This window comes from Patella vulgata, chromosome 4, assembly GCF_932274485.2.
Source record: "Patella vulgata chromosome 4, xgPatVulg1.2, whole genome shotgun sequence".
NCBI classification, from domain to species: domain Eukaryota; kingdom Metazoa; phylum Mollusca; class Gastropoda; family Patellidae; genus Patella; species Patella vulgata.
The window spans coordinates 86,647,911-86,666,126 of NC_065882.2; the positions used below are offsets into that span (position 1 = coordinate 86,647,911).

Genomic DNA, 18,216 nt, shown 5'->3' on the forward strand with positions numbered 1-18,216 from the left:
ATGCAGCAATATATGTTAAACCAGTACCATACCTAGTGTGTTGTGCTGGTGGTCCTCGGCTTTGGTTATGTTCCTTTATATTCCCTTCGGATATCTCCGATTTATATTGGATATTTCTCATTCATTGGCCTAATTAAATATGTATACTAACTCAACATTCAAAGCAGTGATGCAGGACAGAGGGCCTGACAAGGATAGCTGTTTAGTCCTTCGGATGGGACAAAAAATCGAGGTCCCGTGTACACATTGGCGTGCTTGTCAAAGATCCCTTGACGGTTGGAATTTGATATAAGAGTAGGCCGTAGTGCTGCTGTCCGGGCAAAATTTCCGTCATAGAACACTGTTTTGTTTAAAATTTAAAAACTTAAAAATTTGAAACTAAAAGCTTTTGTACTTTCGAACACCCCAACCAAGTACTTTTGGTTTTTTGAAAAATATTGAAGGAAAATGTTTACAGGTTTCCCGAAGAACAGAGAATCAAATTGGTGTGACTTGATGCAATATTATTTTTACATCATTTAAGTACGGTTGATGTGTTTTTCATGCATTTTTTAGGGGGTTGTAGGGGTGGGGCAGGGGGGAACGATACTGCAGGCAGGTCTATGCAGTACAAGCTCTACCCATTTTAAGATTAATTTCTTTGACATTCTGATTTAATGGACAAAGGTCTTCAGCGAGTCAAATTTACTGCCAATCAGTCAAATCTGGTCAATATGACTGAATCAAGAGCCTTGGTTTCACAAAGCGTTATCAGACTTGAATTAAGAATTTACCCAACCTTCAATCACTGTTTATGAGAAATATCTTTGATCCAGAAACACAAAACTTTGCACATAGTTTCTTATTTATGTATTTGATACATTAGAACAACAAAAGTTTTATAAAGGGCTATATTTTAGCTAAAATATAGCAAACAATTTTGAGTAAATTCTGGGAATACTTTGTAATGACAGTGACCTTGCAAGTACAGATATTCATGCACCACTTCATTTTTTACGCCCCCCATTGTTTTGTGCAACTTTCCATTTGCATCATTAATTATTTCTTATCAAAACAGCAGGACGGAGGGCCTGACAAGGACAACTGTCTAGTCATTCGGATGAGACGAAAAACCGAGGTCCCGTGTACACATTGGCGTGCAGGTAAAAGATCTCTTGACAGTTGGAATTCGATATAAGAGTAGGCCGTAGTGCCGATGTCCCGGCAAAATTTCCCTAATAGCACACTGTATGGCGTATGCCCGTCTTCATTAGCCCAGTTTGGAGCAAAACAGTAGGACGTTAAACCCCATTTCATTTCATTTCCTATCAACACAATTTTTTTTTTTTGTACTGAATATTGCTAACCCCCCCCCCCTAAATTCTTGAGAAATATAGAAAGGAAAGAATTGTGGGCCAAATCTGAGAAGTTTTCATAACGTCATGGTGGGTCTGTGATGGGGTAGTCTACATACAGAAGTCTGTTGGAATTTTCAGGAGTTTTAGTAACTTTTGTGCAATGAAAATGATGTCGGAAGATTTTAGACTAGACCTGTCAACTCTACCGCATCACATTCCCGTGTACAAACTGAGTGATTTGATGATGTATTTGGACTAAAAACATATTCAAACTAATTAATCTATCAAAATTTTGCTTCAAATCCTTCTCAAAACACTGTTAACGCGAGGGAATACCCCCGCTATAAAAAAATCTATTAAAAGAGGCCATGTCTGTGTCATGGGACTTCGCGGATGAACTACCTAGCAACGGTAGCGAAGTCTTTTTCAGTGATTTTTATCTCAGAAAGTGTTGTACGTCTAACTCTTCATAAAGTTTATCAACATGTACATCAAGCGCTCAATCTCCGCATGAAACCTTTGACGTCATGTGAGCAGACATTCCTAATCATCGGGCTGTCGATTAGGGAAACCCTTACATTTTTGTACTGTATGCGCACCATGTGTGTTCTTCAGGGAATCAAATATTTTTCTAGTAAGATTGGATATTTCTACTTTCCATATATACCAAAATTGCGATACTTTTATTGGAAATACCCCCCCCCCATCCTTGGTCCTGATGATATATTATATAAGGTATATAAATGGAGATAGGTGGAATAAGTGGACCAGTGTTGTGTTTATTCTGGTGTCTAATGAGTTATTATACAGTTTAAACACCTTATAAATTACACTTTCTAACAGACTTAACACTGTTTATATTATTAAACAGGCATTTACACTCTCATCAACATTCATTCTGACTTCCACTCTACACAAAATAGGTCATTTCCGGACTAATATATGGTTCTTTTTAAGACAAGAAATGAGAGAGAGAGAGAGAGAGAGAGAGAGAGAGAGGGGGGAAATGGGGTTTCATTTCCAATCAACACAAATTATTCATTTAGAGAATGGCATATCTGGTTCAATTATTCACTTGTGCCTATGGGTCTTTAGCTGTGGAAGGAAACCAGAGGACCCTAAGTAAATCCACAAAGTTGGACAAGCGGCCTTACTCCTTGTCATGCACAAGTTGGAAGTTGGAAACACATCACTTGACAGATCTTATGATTTACAGTACACTCAATAGACCACATGGCCACCCAACCGACCTAATGTTGAATAATATCATTCCATATTATTTGGTAGGCTACATATTGCAAAGGTAGAAATTGTCCGAGGTGTTTCAGGAACTATAGAAATCTAATGTGTTTAATCTTGCCTTTCTACAGCATGCTGTGACTCACGTGTTATACCATACGTGTCAGGGAGTCACAGTGGCTAAGTGGGTAAGACGCTGGCTTGCTAGCCTGGAGGTTGCTTTCTGCATCCCTACATTGGCCCAAAAAGTTCATCAGGATTTTCCGACATGATTTCCCCTTGTCAGTGGTGCAGGACAGGGGGCCTGACAAGGACAGCTGTCTAGTCATTTGGATGGGATGAAAAACCCTGGTCCCATGTATACATTGGCGTGCATGTAAAAGATCCCTTGGCAGTTGGAATTCAATATAAGAGTAGGTCACAGTGCCACTGCTTGGGCAAAATTTCCCTCATAGCACACTGTATGGTGTATGCCCGTCTTCATTAGCCAAGTCGCAGCAGAACAGTAGGACGCTAGACCCCATTTCATTTCATTTCAATTCATAAAGTCAAACGATTGTTTTAGGTGCAGAAAGACGAAGTGTTTAAAATAACCATGACAGGTATTCAATCGTCAGAGAGATCTATAAACAATACAATATTTAATCTAATATTCAAGTCTGGCACGAACTATGGCACCCATCCAAGTCTGTCGTATTATCTGGCGCAGATTTGTCTTCTTTTTTTTCTGTGTGTTTATTTGTTGATATTTTTAATGCATGTCCAGCACAAAGTTAAAAATTCCAGGTATTATAGTCCAGGTATTTATAGTCCTGGAAATATAGTCTAGGTAATATAGTCCAGGTATTATAGTCCAGGTATTTATAGTCCAGGTAATATAGTGCAGGTATTTATAGTCCTGGTATTTATAGTCCTGGTAATATAGTCTAGGTATTTATAGTTCAGGTAATATAGTCCAGGTATTATAGTCCTGGTATTTATAGTCCTGGTAATATAGTCTAGGTATTTATAGTCCAGGTAATATAATCCAGGTAATATAGTCCAGGTATTATAGTCCAGGTAAAATAGTCCTGGTAATATAGTCTAGGTATTTATAGTCCAGGTAATAAAGTTCAGGAGTATTATAGTCCAGGTATTTATAGTCCAGGTATTTATAGTCCAGGTATTATAGTCCGATAGTGCCTGATATTTTGTCAGGTACAACCATATCTATTTCCGTGCATGCCAATATTTAAAGCAGACATGGAACCGTATAAAATCTACCACTGAACCTGTGAACACCTGCCATCTTCATGAGCCTGGTTAGAGCAGAAAAGTAGAACGCTAAACCCCCTTTTATTCATTCCAAATCTCACTTTAAATTTATGGAATTTCTATCTACACGGAAATATCGCTGAATCTCCCTTTAAGCAAGTATTTACTGAATAAACGGTTGAAGTTATTCACACCAGAGTAATGGCGCTGCTATATCAACTATTTATTTAAAATCTTCTAAATAAACGTGTAATTTACTGTCTGACACGGGAGGGTGTTTTATCACCGCCCTCGGCAGGATGAGGTGTTATATTGTTATTGTATACTAATTATACTTAACGCGCTTCAGGCTCAACAACTAGAAACTTTATCCAATAAAGAGAGAGAAATAGGTTTTATCTTCCACAAACTAGGTCATTTCCAGACTAACACAGAGAGAGAGAGAGAGAGAGAGAGAGAGAGAGAGAGAGAGAATAGGTTTTATCTTCCACAAACTAGGTCATTTCCAGACTAACACACAGAGAGAGAGAGAGAGAGAGAAAGAGAGAGAGAGAGAGGGAGGGGAACAGCAATTAGGGGGTGGTCATTTCCAAACTAACATGGAGAGAAAGAGAGAATGAAAATGAAATGGATTGGATGTCCATGAGAAGGAGAGAGAGAGAGAGAGAAGGAGAGAGAGAGAGAGAGAGAGAGAGCTAATGAAGTGTGCTATGAGGGAAATTTTGCCGAACAGCAATTAGGGGGTGGTCTTGTGGTTTAAAGATACATTAGTTGAGAGTTTAATAAAGAGTTGCTATAATAATTTATAAAAATATGATGGAAAAAGAAAATATGGTAAATTTCAGTCAAATTACTTTATTCTGAACGGAGTTTTGACTGTTGGAAGTTTGGACTAGAAATAGGCATCACCTGTCTCCACACCGTCTCTGAGAATTGCTGATCATTTGATTGACAGATGATAACTGAGCCCAAATATTCTTGATTATCAAGTAACATTCTCAATGCCTAAAGCGGTGGACACACTAGCCGAATGATTCGTCCGAATCGTTTGGCCGAATCAATTGGCGTCGAAATTCGCCTAGTGTGTCCACTGTCATTCGGCCGAATTTCTATTCAGCCGAATGATTCGCCCGAATCAAACAGGTTTGATATTTTCGGCCGAATTATATTCGCCTGGTGTGTCCTGTTTGAAGACATAGACGCCGCCATGTTTAATCATGTGACATGAAAGGTGATGCAATCGACTAGGGAATCGGGCGAAGCATTCGGCTAGTGTGTCCACCCATTCGGCCGGATAAAATTCGGCGCCGATTGATTCGGCCGAATGATGCGGCTAATGTTTCCACTGCATAAGGTATCCTCGATTATCAGTATTTTCATCAGCAGTCTTTGGAAGTGACGTCAATGATTAAGGGTGAATGTTCAATGAATTAATTATTAAATGGACGACTGTTTAAATCGAATCTTTAATGTGTGCGCTTGAAATGAAACGGGATGTCATAAATGTCCTGTAATAACAAAAAGAGTCGGAATGAAATGAAATGAAATGGGGTTTAACGTCCTACTGTTCTGCTCCTATACTGGGCTAATGAAGACGGGCATACGCCATACAGTGTGCTATGAGGGAAATTTTACCCGGGCAGCGGCACTATCGCCTACTCTTATATCGAATTCCAACTGCCAAGGGATCTTTTACGTGCATTCCAATGTTTACACGGGACCTCGGTTTTTCGTCTCATCCGAAGGACTAGACAGCTGTCCTCGTCAGGCCCTCCGTCCTGCATCACTGACAAGGGGAAACCACGTCGGAAAATCGGGATGAACTTTCTCGGCCAATGCAGGGATCGAACACCCGACCTCCAGGCTAGCGAGCCAGCACCTTAACCACCTAGCCACCGTGGCTCCGGAATTCATTGTTGTATGATAAAATAAAGAAAAGTGGAGGATAAAAGCTTTGATTTTACAAATAAAACAAAAAGATATGGGGTGTTTCAATTCCTCATTTGTACATGACAAGAAGTAGGGTTGCCTGTCCACCCTCGTGGGTTTTCTCTGGGTCCTCCGGTTTCCTCCCACTGCTAAAAGACCCCTACGTGCAAGCGAATTATTTTTAAAAAAAATTAAAATGACCTAGTGTGTGTTGAGTGAACCTCTCTCTCTCTCTCTCTGTTTAATAATCTCAATTGGAGAAAAGAAAATGGGTTATTGAACGAGGCAATAAGAGTTAACTATTTCTGTGATTTTTACCTAGAGCTGTTGAGTTGTAAACATGTTGTATACAAATAGACAATGAATGATCCTACTTTAGATTCTCGTCTTTAGAAGTGATAAGATTACTGTGTCGCATGCCTCAAGCAACACTAAATAATTTGTTAATCTGCAATTCATTCAGTTTTTTCATTGCCACCAATCCCAGATTAGAAAATATCGAACGGCATATAACATGACATAGCGCAATCTTCTATTTTCTCGAACACCTTATTACATATCCCTAGGGGTATTTGGCTGGTCAATCTAAGGCTGGCTAACGTTGAGAGGGGGGTTGATGGCCGAATGGTTAATGTGTGCGTGCTGTATCATAAGGTCATAAGGGCAACTGTCGTTTCGATTTCCCAGTTGTACGTGACAAGGAGTTGGGTCGCCTGTCCAAAATTGTTGGTTTTCTGCAGGTCTTCCGATTTCCTCCCACTGCTAAAGACCCCAACGTGCAAGCGAATTATTGAAATAAAGTTAAACCATATGTTAGTCCTGAAATGGGGGGGGTCACGGTGGCTAAGTGGGTAAGACACTGGCTCGCTAGCCTGCAGGTCGGGTGTTCAATCCCTGCATTGGCCGAGAAAGTTCACCCAGATTTTCCGCCGTGGTTTCCCCTTGTCAGTGATGCAGGACGGAGGGCCTGACAAGGACAGCTGTATAGTCATTCGGATGAGACAAAAAAACGAGGTCCCGTGTATACATTGGCATGCACGTAAAAGATCCCTTGACAGTTGGAATTCGATATAAGAGTAGGTCACAGTGCCGCTGTACGGGCAAAATTTCCCTCATAGCACACTGTATGGCGTATGCCCGTCTTCATTAGCCCAGTTCGGAGCAAAACAGTAGGACGTTAAACCTCATTTCATTTCATTTCATTTAGTCCTGAAATGACCTAATTTGTGTTGAGTTCTCTCTCTCTCTCTCTCTCTCTCTCTCTCTCTCTCTCACCAATAGGGCCTATAGGATGGAAGATCTCTATAGATTGGTCTATTACTCTCTATCTCCCATTAGTTATAGAAAGTAAATGAGTCATAGTGAGTAATTATAGTTCTATTTCAACTGTTTCTTCCATTGATTAAATATTTACATGTAACAGTTGATTATAAACAGATTGTCGACTACACAGTTTATATATCTTACTCTATTATTTCATCTTAAAAAGTCGGTCAGATGTTTATTGGGTGGATATCTTATAAAAACCAAATGAGGTTTAATGTCCTACTGTTCTACACTGACTGGGCTAATGAAGATGGGCATATGCCATAAAGTGTGCTATTAGGCTACAGCCTATTCATATATTGAATTCCATATCCCATCTACTGACAAGGGAAAACTACACTCGTACACTGGAAGATCTAGAGTTGAAGGATTCTTTCAATTTTCATGCGTTTTTTTTTGGTCTTGATGGCAGGTTAGTTTGTTTTAGAATCTGAATACTTGAGATAAGTTCATTGGTCTTTATAGTTCAAACATATTTATAGAGATATGATAGAATTTCTTAAAAACTCTCCAATATTATCAAGTCAGGTACACTTATAGGTAATAGGTCAAATATTTTGATGGACTTCTTTGTATTCAGATTATGGGGTCATTGAGTCAACTGCCGGCGTGGTTTCGATTCCCTGGTTGTACGTGACAAGGAGTAGGGTCACCTGATCAACCTCATGGGTTTTCTCCGGGTCCCCCGGTTTCCTCCCACTGCTAAAGAAGCCTACGCGCAAGCGAATTGTTGAAATAAAATTAAACCATATGTTAGTCCCAAAATGACCTAGTTTGTGTCGAGTGGACGTTAAACCTCCCTCTCTCTCTCTCTCTGTCTTTAAGTCAGATTAATCTCCACTGTGTTATATTATGTTCAATCCCAAATGCCATTCAAAGATTAATCTTGTTTTATTTATGCCTGGAGATATCTTCCTGATATTTTGATTTTGTTGTCTTATTTAAACAATTTGTGTACATCTTAGCGTGGATTAAGCCATGAAAGAAAGTAAGACAAGATGTAAACCCTAAGCTTGGACCTAGCCCCAAGGCTTACCCTAACCCTAACCTACAATCTTGCCAACAATCACATGCCCTAACCTTATTTACATCTCAGCGACTTTGACAAAACTTGAGCTGGCGTTAACAAATAGATTTAGCCATATTATCTTTAACAATATCTATATTGATTCTGAGCCCGTCTAGGTTCTATAAAATACTCACTTGGTCTGAGCCCGTCTAGGTTCTATAAAATACTCACTTGGTCGGAGCATGTCTAGGTTCTATAAAATACTCACTTGGTCTGAGCATGTCTAGGTTCTATAAAATACTCACTTGGTCTGAGCCCGTCTAGGTTCTATAAAATACTCACTTGGTCTGAGCCCGTCTAGGTTCTATAAAATACTCACTTGGTCGGAGCATGTCTAGGTTCTATAAAATACTCACTTGGTCTGAGCATGTCTAGGTTCTATAAAATACTCACTTGGTCTGAGCCCGTCTAGGTTCTATAAAATACTCACTTGGTCTGAGCCCGTCTAGGTTCTATAAAATACTCACTTGGTCTGAGCCCGTCTAGGTTCTATAAAATACTCACTTAGTCGGAGCATATCTAGGTTCTATAAAATACTCACTTGGTCTGAGCCCGTCTAGGTTCTATAAAATACTCACTTGGTCGGAGCATGTCTAGGTTCTATAAAATACTCACTTGGTCGGAGCATGTCTAGGTTCTATAAAATACTCACTTGGTCGGAGCATGTCTAGGTTCTATAAAATACTCACTTGGTCTGAGCATGTCTAGGTTCTATAAAATACTCACTTGGTCTGAAATTCCGTTTTCATCCATCGTGGAATTCTATACGGTGGATCGTGGAAAATTGTGGCCAGATCATGGTTGGGACTAGACAAAAGGTTTCCAGGTTAAACTGAATCTATTTACTGAAAATTACGAAAGACAGATTTGACATAAAATACATACATTGTAATGAATAATAAGGTTTAATAAAAACTAAAACTAGATTTGTTAAAAATGAAATGTAGTTGTAACGAATGATAAGGTTAAAAAAAATTAAATCTAAATTTGTTAAAAATGTAGGCGTACGAGCCGGGTGGGGGGGGGAAGTTTTGGCGACTCGTGCCGGGGAGAGTGGGGAGAAAGTTCTTGCGACTTTGATGAAAGAAACATCCCAACGTGCACTATATGTTCAATGCTATGGCCATTTATTGAATCTGATTAAAATACAGATCTATATTTCGTTTCATTTTTTTATACTTTCGATGCCCTACACTACATAAAGATCTGATCAGTTGTAGTGGAAGGTCGCATCAGGGGTCATACGAGCGGCTTTTGACCCTATGACGTCAGATATTTGATTAACCGATCTATGTTGATGTTGTTAGTGGGTTAACCATAGTTTAGTGCACCTCACGCCAAAAACTCGCTGCAACAGACCATTTCATTGACTAATCCCTCACATCATCCAGAACGCGGGTTATATAACAACTCTTCTAGATCCTAGTCTAGTAAAGACAAGTAATTAATATTTTGGGGAATACCAACCCTAACCCTATTAAGAAGGGTAAACGGTAAATTGGGTCCAAGTTCAGTCTTCTGAAAAGAATTAGGGTTAGTATTCCCCAGAATACTAATTAACCGGCCTACAATTAGCATCTCGCTTGTATGTGACCATATGTTAGTCCCGAAATGACCTAGTTTGTGTCGAGTGGACGTTAAACCCCATTTCTCGTTCTCTCTCACAATTAGCATCTCCCAGATGTCTGAAAGCTACAAAATATGTGGGTTTTTTTACATCTTTTTCAGGAGGTCGTCAACCACAACTGTCAAAGAATAAATTTGCACCACATATGTTTTTTTTTTCACATTTACAGACGTCTGGCGCTATATAAATAAAACGCAACAATATATGATTTGTTACATCTATTTCAGGAGGTCGTCAACCACAACTGTCGAGCTTTAGTAGCATCTGTGCCATTTTTTACTAACGCTGATCCAGAGTTTGTGTCGGAGGTTGTTAGTAAACTAGAATTTGAAGTTTATCAAAATGGTGATTATATTATAAAGGAGGGTACGATTGGAACGAAGATGTATTTTATACAAGAAGGAATCGTTGATATTATCACATCAGACAATGAAGTCGCTACAAGTCTTTCAGACGGTTCATATTTCGGCGGTAAGTTTTCAAATTCTTTTTCTTTTTTTTTTTAAAGTAATGATATTTTTTAATATTAAGAAACGCCTATGCTGGGATATCCCCTTCATGTGGCAAATACTAAACGATTAAATTTTGTTTCAAAACATTAAGCAGCAGTCAGTCAAAAGATAACCGTAATTCATAAAAACTGTATTTATGAGATAATCTTTGTTCATAAACACTGTGATGACAATGGGATCTTTATTCGTAAATACTATGGTTATGAGATAATATTTATTGGTAAACACTATGGTTACGAAGTAATCTATATTCGTAAACACAATGGCTAGGAGGTAATCTTTATGAATAACCTGGTCCATTTAATAAGTGTATTGTTTTGTCTGCAAAAAGTTATATATGTTAATTTTTAAATCAATTTTTGTATATCTAAACATATCATAGATATCAAATCACACCCAAGGACATTATCCACAAAAAATTAAACTCATATGGTTTAAAGTTACAATCTCATATTTTTAAGTTATATTTCTAAAATGTATTAAAATAAAGCCCTAAAATAGATGGTATCTATAAACAGACCTACCTTGTTAAAGAATAATCCTATTAATCCTATAATTCACTATTGCCAGTTGAGAAATTGGCAAAAAAATCATTTTTAACTTCAAATTCAAACGTTTGAAGATAGCTATTCCATGGTGGGGAATAGGAAAACAAGGGAGGTAATTGTGTTATTATTTCTGGTGTGAAGATTTTTAAGTGCGAGAAAGATAACCTATGATCGTATAATAGTGAGTTGACAACCGATTGAGCAAAAGACATAGAAATAATTATGTTTTGACTTTCTTAGAAAATATGAAATTGTAACTTTAAGGATATAGTCTTTCCAATTCCATTGGCTGAAAGATGTAATCCTGGTACAAAAGAAACTTTAGCGAGCCGGAACATCCTGATCACTCCACCAACCCATGGGTCCATTCACAGCAGAGATACATAGTCAAATTATCCACCCTTGATAACTGTGCCCCTTTCATCGACCAATCAAATAATTCCATAAATACAAAGTGAGTGGTCGAGGAGAAGTAACTTGTATTATGTTGCAACTAAGACCCCCCAAATATTGGTGTAAACTTTGTCAAAATATTTTAGGAAATCTGTTTGTGTGCATGTCACAGTACTGCTGTATAGTGGTGAACGTCAATAATGAGGCTAAGACTGATATGTAAACTATTTTCTGATTGGTTCGTAGAATCAACCTAAGTGGCCAATGAAATCACCAAGGGTAGATAATTTGAATTCATGAATACCCCATGAATGGAACCAGGGCTTAGTGGAGTAGAACGGAACTGTTACCTAGGGGATCCCGAGGATGATGAACGGCCCAAGTCTAAAAATATTTCAGTTTGTGTTTTTGCGAATAAGGCCCCATAAATCTACAAAAAAACAATGTTAACATTGATTGTTTTATTTGCTTTATTTCAGAAATCTGTCTTTTGACCAACGCCCGACGAGTTGCAAGTGTTCGGGCAGAAACATACGTTAATCTCTATTCCCTGTCTGTTCATCATTTTAACGCGGTTTTAGATCGATATCCGGTTATGCGTAGAACGATGGAAAGTGTTGCCGCGGAAAGGTTGACGAAAATTGGTAAAAATCCCAGCATCGTCAGTAGCCGGGCTGATCTGGAGGAGGACCAGAAGCTAGTGAATGAAATTGTTATGGAGTCGACACCCATACCAACCAGTGCTAGCGAGGATGATGAAAAGGAGAGTGATGACAGTTCGGAGGGAAGCAAACCCAAGAAAAAATTTAAATTTGATTTTGGATCCAAGCTGCATAAAATAACAGAGGAGAAAAAGTCAAAATCCCGGGAAAATCTTCGTGACCGGGATTTGATCGATTTTCACACGGAACATAAATACACAAGCCATATATGGGGTAAACTTCCCAAGGTGCCTTCTGGGACCAACCTCTTCGGATTGAAAGTTCCTCATGTTCCGGATAGAAAACGTTCTGGGAGTGTTGGGGATGTTGGGGTACTATCGGGTAAGAATCAGGAAGAGGAGGACGACCAGGAAAGGTCGGAGAGTGAAAAACGGAGAGGCAGTTTTCTTGGCAGTAAAATCTTAAAAGCATTTGAACACTCCAAACCTAAACGTTTGAAAGAAGCCAAAACCCCGAGTCAGGAAGATCCACCTACGAGCATTGACAGTCAAAGCAGCTCCATAGCAACTGTACAGTATCTGGTCATTCCCGATGATCCAGTTAAACCCTCCAAGGACCCTAGTGCTAAAACCCACTTTTCGAAAGATGTTAAAAGAGGAGCAACTGCGCCCAATTTGCATCATCGGCATAGTTTGACAAAAGACTCTTTACCACAAAATAAACGACGAAGTTCGTCTTTGACTTCAAGTTCTCCTAAAGACAATGTCACAACCACACGCGCTGTTGTTACGGATGTTCCTGTGAGTCTTATAAAAGACGCACCCCTTAAAAAAGCAATAGACGTTAAACCCGCCGCGAGACCCCTACATAAACCCCCATTAAGTAAAGAGCACCACACTCCTTCAAAGTCACCGCTAGCCAAGGAGCTCTCACAGCCCCTGCCAGCAGCATCTGCAAAACCAGGATTGTCTATACTAAAAGACACGTCTACTCCAAAACAACTTTCAAAGGAAAGTTCTTCAGCTAAAGCAATACAACCTATTCTAAAAGACACATCTCTTTCCGCGAAACCAGTTCACTCCATAACAAAGGATGCTTCATCCATTAAACCTATTTTAAAAGACACCTCCCCAACAAAATCAATATTAAAGGACAGTAAGCAAGTCACATCGACGGAACCGACTTCAACCGTAACTTCATCCCTTCTGGATAGTTTGTCGGTGCCCAAAGCAACAAGCAGAATAAGCCCCGATCCGAAAGCTACAACGCCTAGATTAAGTAGCGTGTCAGAAAATGTCCCAATGGCCAAATTAGGGACCACACAAGTTTTGTCGACTGTCACAAAACCTGAATCGGTTACTGCTGTGAAATATTCTGATCCGCATTCCTCTACCCTTGATACCCCAACCCGTTTACACGCCACAGCACCACACTCGCCATCAATATCCTCTTCTACGCCATCCTCATCGCCTGCTGTCATTTCTGTGCAGGCAACAAAAAAAGACGAAGGGCCAAGATTGAGCACGGGTATTGAAGTTAAACCACCACTGGCATCACCAGAGCTTTTGAAACACGAGATGCAGCTGAAGGCAACAGAATCCTCTGGTAAGCAGCCTGTCATAGCTGAATCTAAGTACCATGAACACGATTCTTTTTGTTAATGTTTTTATTAGGGACTAGTTTTTATATACACATATAGAAGAAAACATTTTTAATCGAGAAAAGTGTGGAGGTTGCGAGAGTACCGTTAACCGAGAAAGATTGAGCTCGCCAAGTATAAGGTGGGTAACCTGGTTGAGCTCAGTTTACAAGAAGTGTGACGGGAAGGGCGTTGGTATGATTTCGCTTAAAATTAAACATGCAATCGATACTGTAAAACCGGAAATTAATGCGTAAAATGCAGCCTTTTGTTTGCTGCGTTGACTTACGCATTTCTGTTTTGTAATATTACAAATTGCGCCATGGGTCTCATAAATTTCAATAGCAATTTATGTAGACTTCCTTCAGATCGCCATTATTTACGTCATGCATTAATTTTGTGCTTTACAGTATCAACACAAGCGTTAATGTATATCACGATGGATTGCGCTATACGTAAAGTGTCTGAAATATGAGACATATGATGAATTCCCTGAAGGAATCAGAAAGTCTTTAAATTTTAAAATTTAAGCTAGAAGTTTTATACACCAATTCTTTTTTTTAAAAAAACAAGATATTGATTCAATATATAAATGTTACACCTTCATAATATAGGATTATCTCCCTTACTTAAAGAGGCATTATCACTCTTAATGGCAAACACCAAAAATATTAAATCCTATAATAGGTTGGTGTGTGTACAAAATTTCACAAATATATCTTGGATGTTTTTTTTTAGATATGCTCCAGAAACAAAATCGGAACACAATCGTAACTGTATTTGGCACCTTCGTGTTCGAAAATACAAACACTGACCTATTAATAGTAACGTGTGCCTGTTGGTCGTTTTGAATATGACTAAAAGTATGCGAATTGTAGGCCCACATTTAAGTAACTGGTTGGTGATTTATCTGTCGAATTTTTTACCCAATCTAAGAATATGTTCGATTTAACTTGACAGCCAAATCATATAAAACCTTGAGCCATCTTAACAGCTGCCAAAGGGATATTGCCTATTTAACAAGTCTTTATAAATAACCAAGTTATCTCCCTTACATAGGTAGGCCTATTTGAAATTATTACAAAAATATCAGAGCTATATCCCCTCTCTCTAACAATTTCAAGTTTTAGCCTAGATACATAAAGTTATTTTTTGTCGGTAGGGATATTATCCAAAAATAAATGGAATTATATGATACGATAAATTGGATGAGGAATTTTTAGGAAGAATTGTTCGATGTATACACATATTTGGAGATAACTCACTTATGAAGCTAATAAAGGGAGACAACTTAATGGTGACTGTAAGGGGAGATAATTATAGATTACATCGTGTATTTTGTATATAACAAGTATAAATAGATGTAGATATAGAGGTAATAGAAGCCATGTATAAAATAAACTAGTGATATAAAACAGAGTGTGTATGGATGTGGGCGTGGTTGTGATATCTAGGACTCTAAATGTTTTAACACAGCCTTTAAAAAATTAGGCAAACACATTCACGTTAGCCATCATTTTACGTCATGATAATGTAGCTCCGATTGACCTTTAACATTGTGATTTAAAAGACGACTTACATCAAAAGCAGTAACAAACTCTAAACATCGCCTTGTCTTAGGTGTAGATGAAGGCACTTGTAAACTAGATAATCTTGTAAAAATATAATATTAACCAGAAACAAAGTAGTATGCATACAGACATATTCATATAAGTGAGGTTATAAATTTCAAGGGCAAAGAACTCACCAATATACGGTTGATTTCAAGCCTATTTCAAGCCTTTAAAAGGACTTTATAGGCTTTTGGCATAATATACTTAGCCTCGGCTATTATTTTTCGAAAGATATTTTTGCATTTTACAAGCGCTTGTAAGTGGAGTAGTTGTTATCATACGTTTGGCGCGACAATGGCCAATAGGTCACAATATATGCATCAAATAAAAAGGATATAATTTTATCCTATATTGATAAAAATATATATTACAGTTAAAATTAAATAAAACTAGCCAAAAAATGTAATTGGTGCACCTCAGGTAATTAAGGTTTTTTTTTATGATTTTGCATTTTAAGTTGTGGCTAACCATCAAAGATAAAGTTAATCAAATTATTCCTCAGTTTACTTTGAGATATTTAAATTTTGTTAATTTTGTATTATGCCCGTCTTTATCAAAGCATTTTGTGTACTCACCATGTGTTATTTTTGTTCAATCCGCCCGCCATGATTATTTTTTGAATTAATGGTTTCGCTAAATATTATCAAATTAATGTAACTCACCTATTTTTATTTACCTCATACTGATTTCATTTGATATCTGTAATGTTTACCCGCCCCTTGTTGATTGACTGTTTATTGCTTACCTCCCCTTTGATTTATTATCGCCCTTTGTTGATTGATTCTTTATTGCTTTCCTCCCCTTTCATTTATTATCGCCCCTTGTTTATCTTTCGTTTGTTTATTACCCCCCCCCCCTTCCCCCTTATTTATTATCTCCTTTTGTTTATCGACTATTATTTAAAGATACATTATGGGAGATTAGGTAAAAAGCTGGCAGTTCTCACTATAATAGTTAAAAACTAGATAATGTAAAGGGTATTTGCTGAAAATTTCAGTCAAATTGATCCACTCTGAACCGAGAATTTAGCGATTGAATTTTCAGTCTAGCCTCGATAATCATTACTAAAGTCGGTACGATTAAAAACAGTCTCGATTATCCATTTCTTGATTTAATCATGAATGAAAGTTGGGCAGCAAAACGGATCCTAATTAAGTAAATATCGCAGGCTAGCGTTGACATCGAGAGTTGATTATGTTCTAGATAAGTTAATTAATGTCTAATTAATAATTTAGATAACATTTCATGCCTAAAGAAAGACCTGCAATAGGCAGATTTAGCTCTTGCATATTGTATGTTTAATTTAACTAAGACAAATTTACCGGACTATATATTCAATTATTGTACCGGGTTTACAAATCCCCTGTGGCCCCTCTCATATTTCATTAACAATTAGTCATATTAGCGCCAATTTTTTTAACATGATAATTGTATTAATAATCATTACTTGTTAATTTATATATTAGCGAGACACTTGTTATTTATTTATTTATTTATTTGTGAAGATGGAGAGTATGAATGGGAGTTCTAGATATGTGTTTTTTATTTCATTATGCAATAATGTAGATATATTGAAAAGATCGGATTAACCATAGTTATTTTTCAAATTTATGAATCTCTTTAAGTGGTGGGTGGGGGCGGGGTGGCTTACGTCGCCCTTGTGATCTGATGCCGACGGCTTATGTCGCCTGCGTGCATTTAGTGGCATACGGTTGCACCAAACTATATCGCATACGGTCGCATCATATCACAAGGGCGACGTAAGCTCCCTCAAGCCACATCACAATCCCCCATTTATAATCGCACTAAAGCTCGTTTAAGAAGACCCTATACTCTGATAGTCTTGCATCATGCCCCCCCCCCCCCGTCCCGCCCCCTCAATCCCTCGATGCCTCGATCCATCTCCACGTTAATTAATCTTAACGATGTCTATAAATGTCATATTACTAGATGCTCGAGACTAACAATCTCCTGTAGTAGGCCTATAACTGTCATATTACTAGATGATCGAGATTAACAATCTCCTGTAGTAGGCCTACTTTCGGTCGGGGTCAATTACATGAAGAGGTTGGTCACGATTTACCGTTGACGCTGATATAAACCGAACCTGTGAAACTGTGTTATTTTATAATGAGAATAATTCATTAATTAATCCGATCTTTTCTATACACCTGTAAATCTATTAACATATAATTGTGTTGATTTCTTTTTTTAAAAATGATTTTTTTATTTTTTGTAAATACTTATAAGTAGCTGTCTGTGATAAGTTTTCATTTTAATAGAAGCGATTACAGTAAACTCTCTACAATCCGACCGACCTCCGTAGATCAATCCCAGACGAAAAAAACCCAACATATTTGCTCTTTGTTTTGTTTTTTGAAAATAAAATCTGAAATTAGTGGAATAAACGTTTATATTCTTGGATGGCGACAGTTTGACCTTGTTAAATAAATAAAGAAACAATTCCCAAGGAAGGATTTATCCAAGCAGCAAATACAGTAGTTTCCTAAACTCGGGTCCTATATGTGATGCCAATTGGGTGCAAAAAGAAGGACGTTAAACTCCATTTCATTTCTATATGTGGTTGGAATGTAGAGGGTTGACTGTACAATATAAATATATATATATATTGATATTTATATATAGATCATTACACCAACCAACGAATCGTCGTAAACAATAAACAGAACAACAATAATATGTTGTAATAAACAAACAAACAACATGTTGTTGTTAGATAATTTGAAAATAAAAATCATTTCAAAAACCCATCTTTTATTGAATTTCTTTTGATTTCTATGTCCCGTCTTCACATGCCCGGTCGCAATCTTTCAAACAGAGTTGTCTTCCCTTGCAGCCCAAACTATCGAATGCTGGATAGCGAGACTTGTGGGAGAGTGGCCCGGTCGGAGTAGGAAACAGTCTGATTAAAACACAGATCCTATTTCGTTTCGTTTTTTATAGTTCAAAATTTCGTTTTACTTGTCTTTACTACACTAGAATCTGGAAGAGTTGTTATTGGTGACGTGTTTTGGCCAATGAAACGGCCTGTTATGGCGAGTTTTTGG

At 37.8% G+C, this 18,216-nt stretch overlaps 1 protein-coding gene across 1 annotated transcript in view; it reads left to right on the forward strand.

The window, feature by feature from the left end:
* LOC126818148 (uncharacterized) overlaps positions 1-14,205 on the forward strand; it is a 99,758-nt gene extending 85,553 nt beyond the window's left edge. The window contains exons 9-10 of the mRNA XM_050545365.2: positions 10,009-10,252; positions 11,714-14,205. Coding sequence (XP_050401322.2) covers positions 10,009-10,252; positions 11,714-13,557 — 2,088 coding nt within the window. The 3' untranslated portion in view covers positions 13,558-14,205. The remainder of the gene's footprint in view (positions 1-10,008; positions 10,253-11,713) is intronic.
* Positions 14,206-18,216: the final 4,011 nt, after the last annotated feature.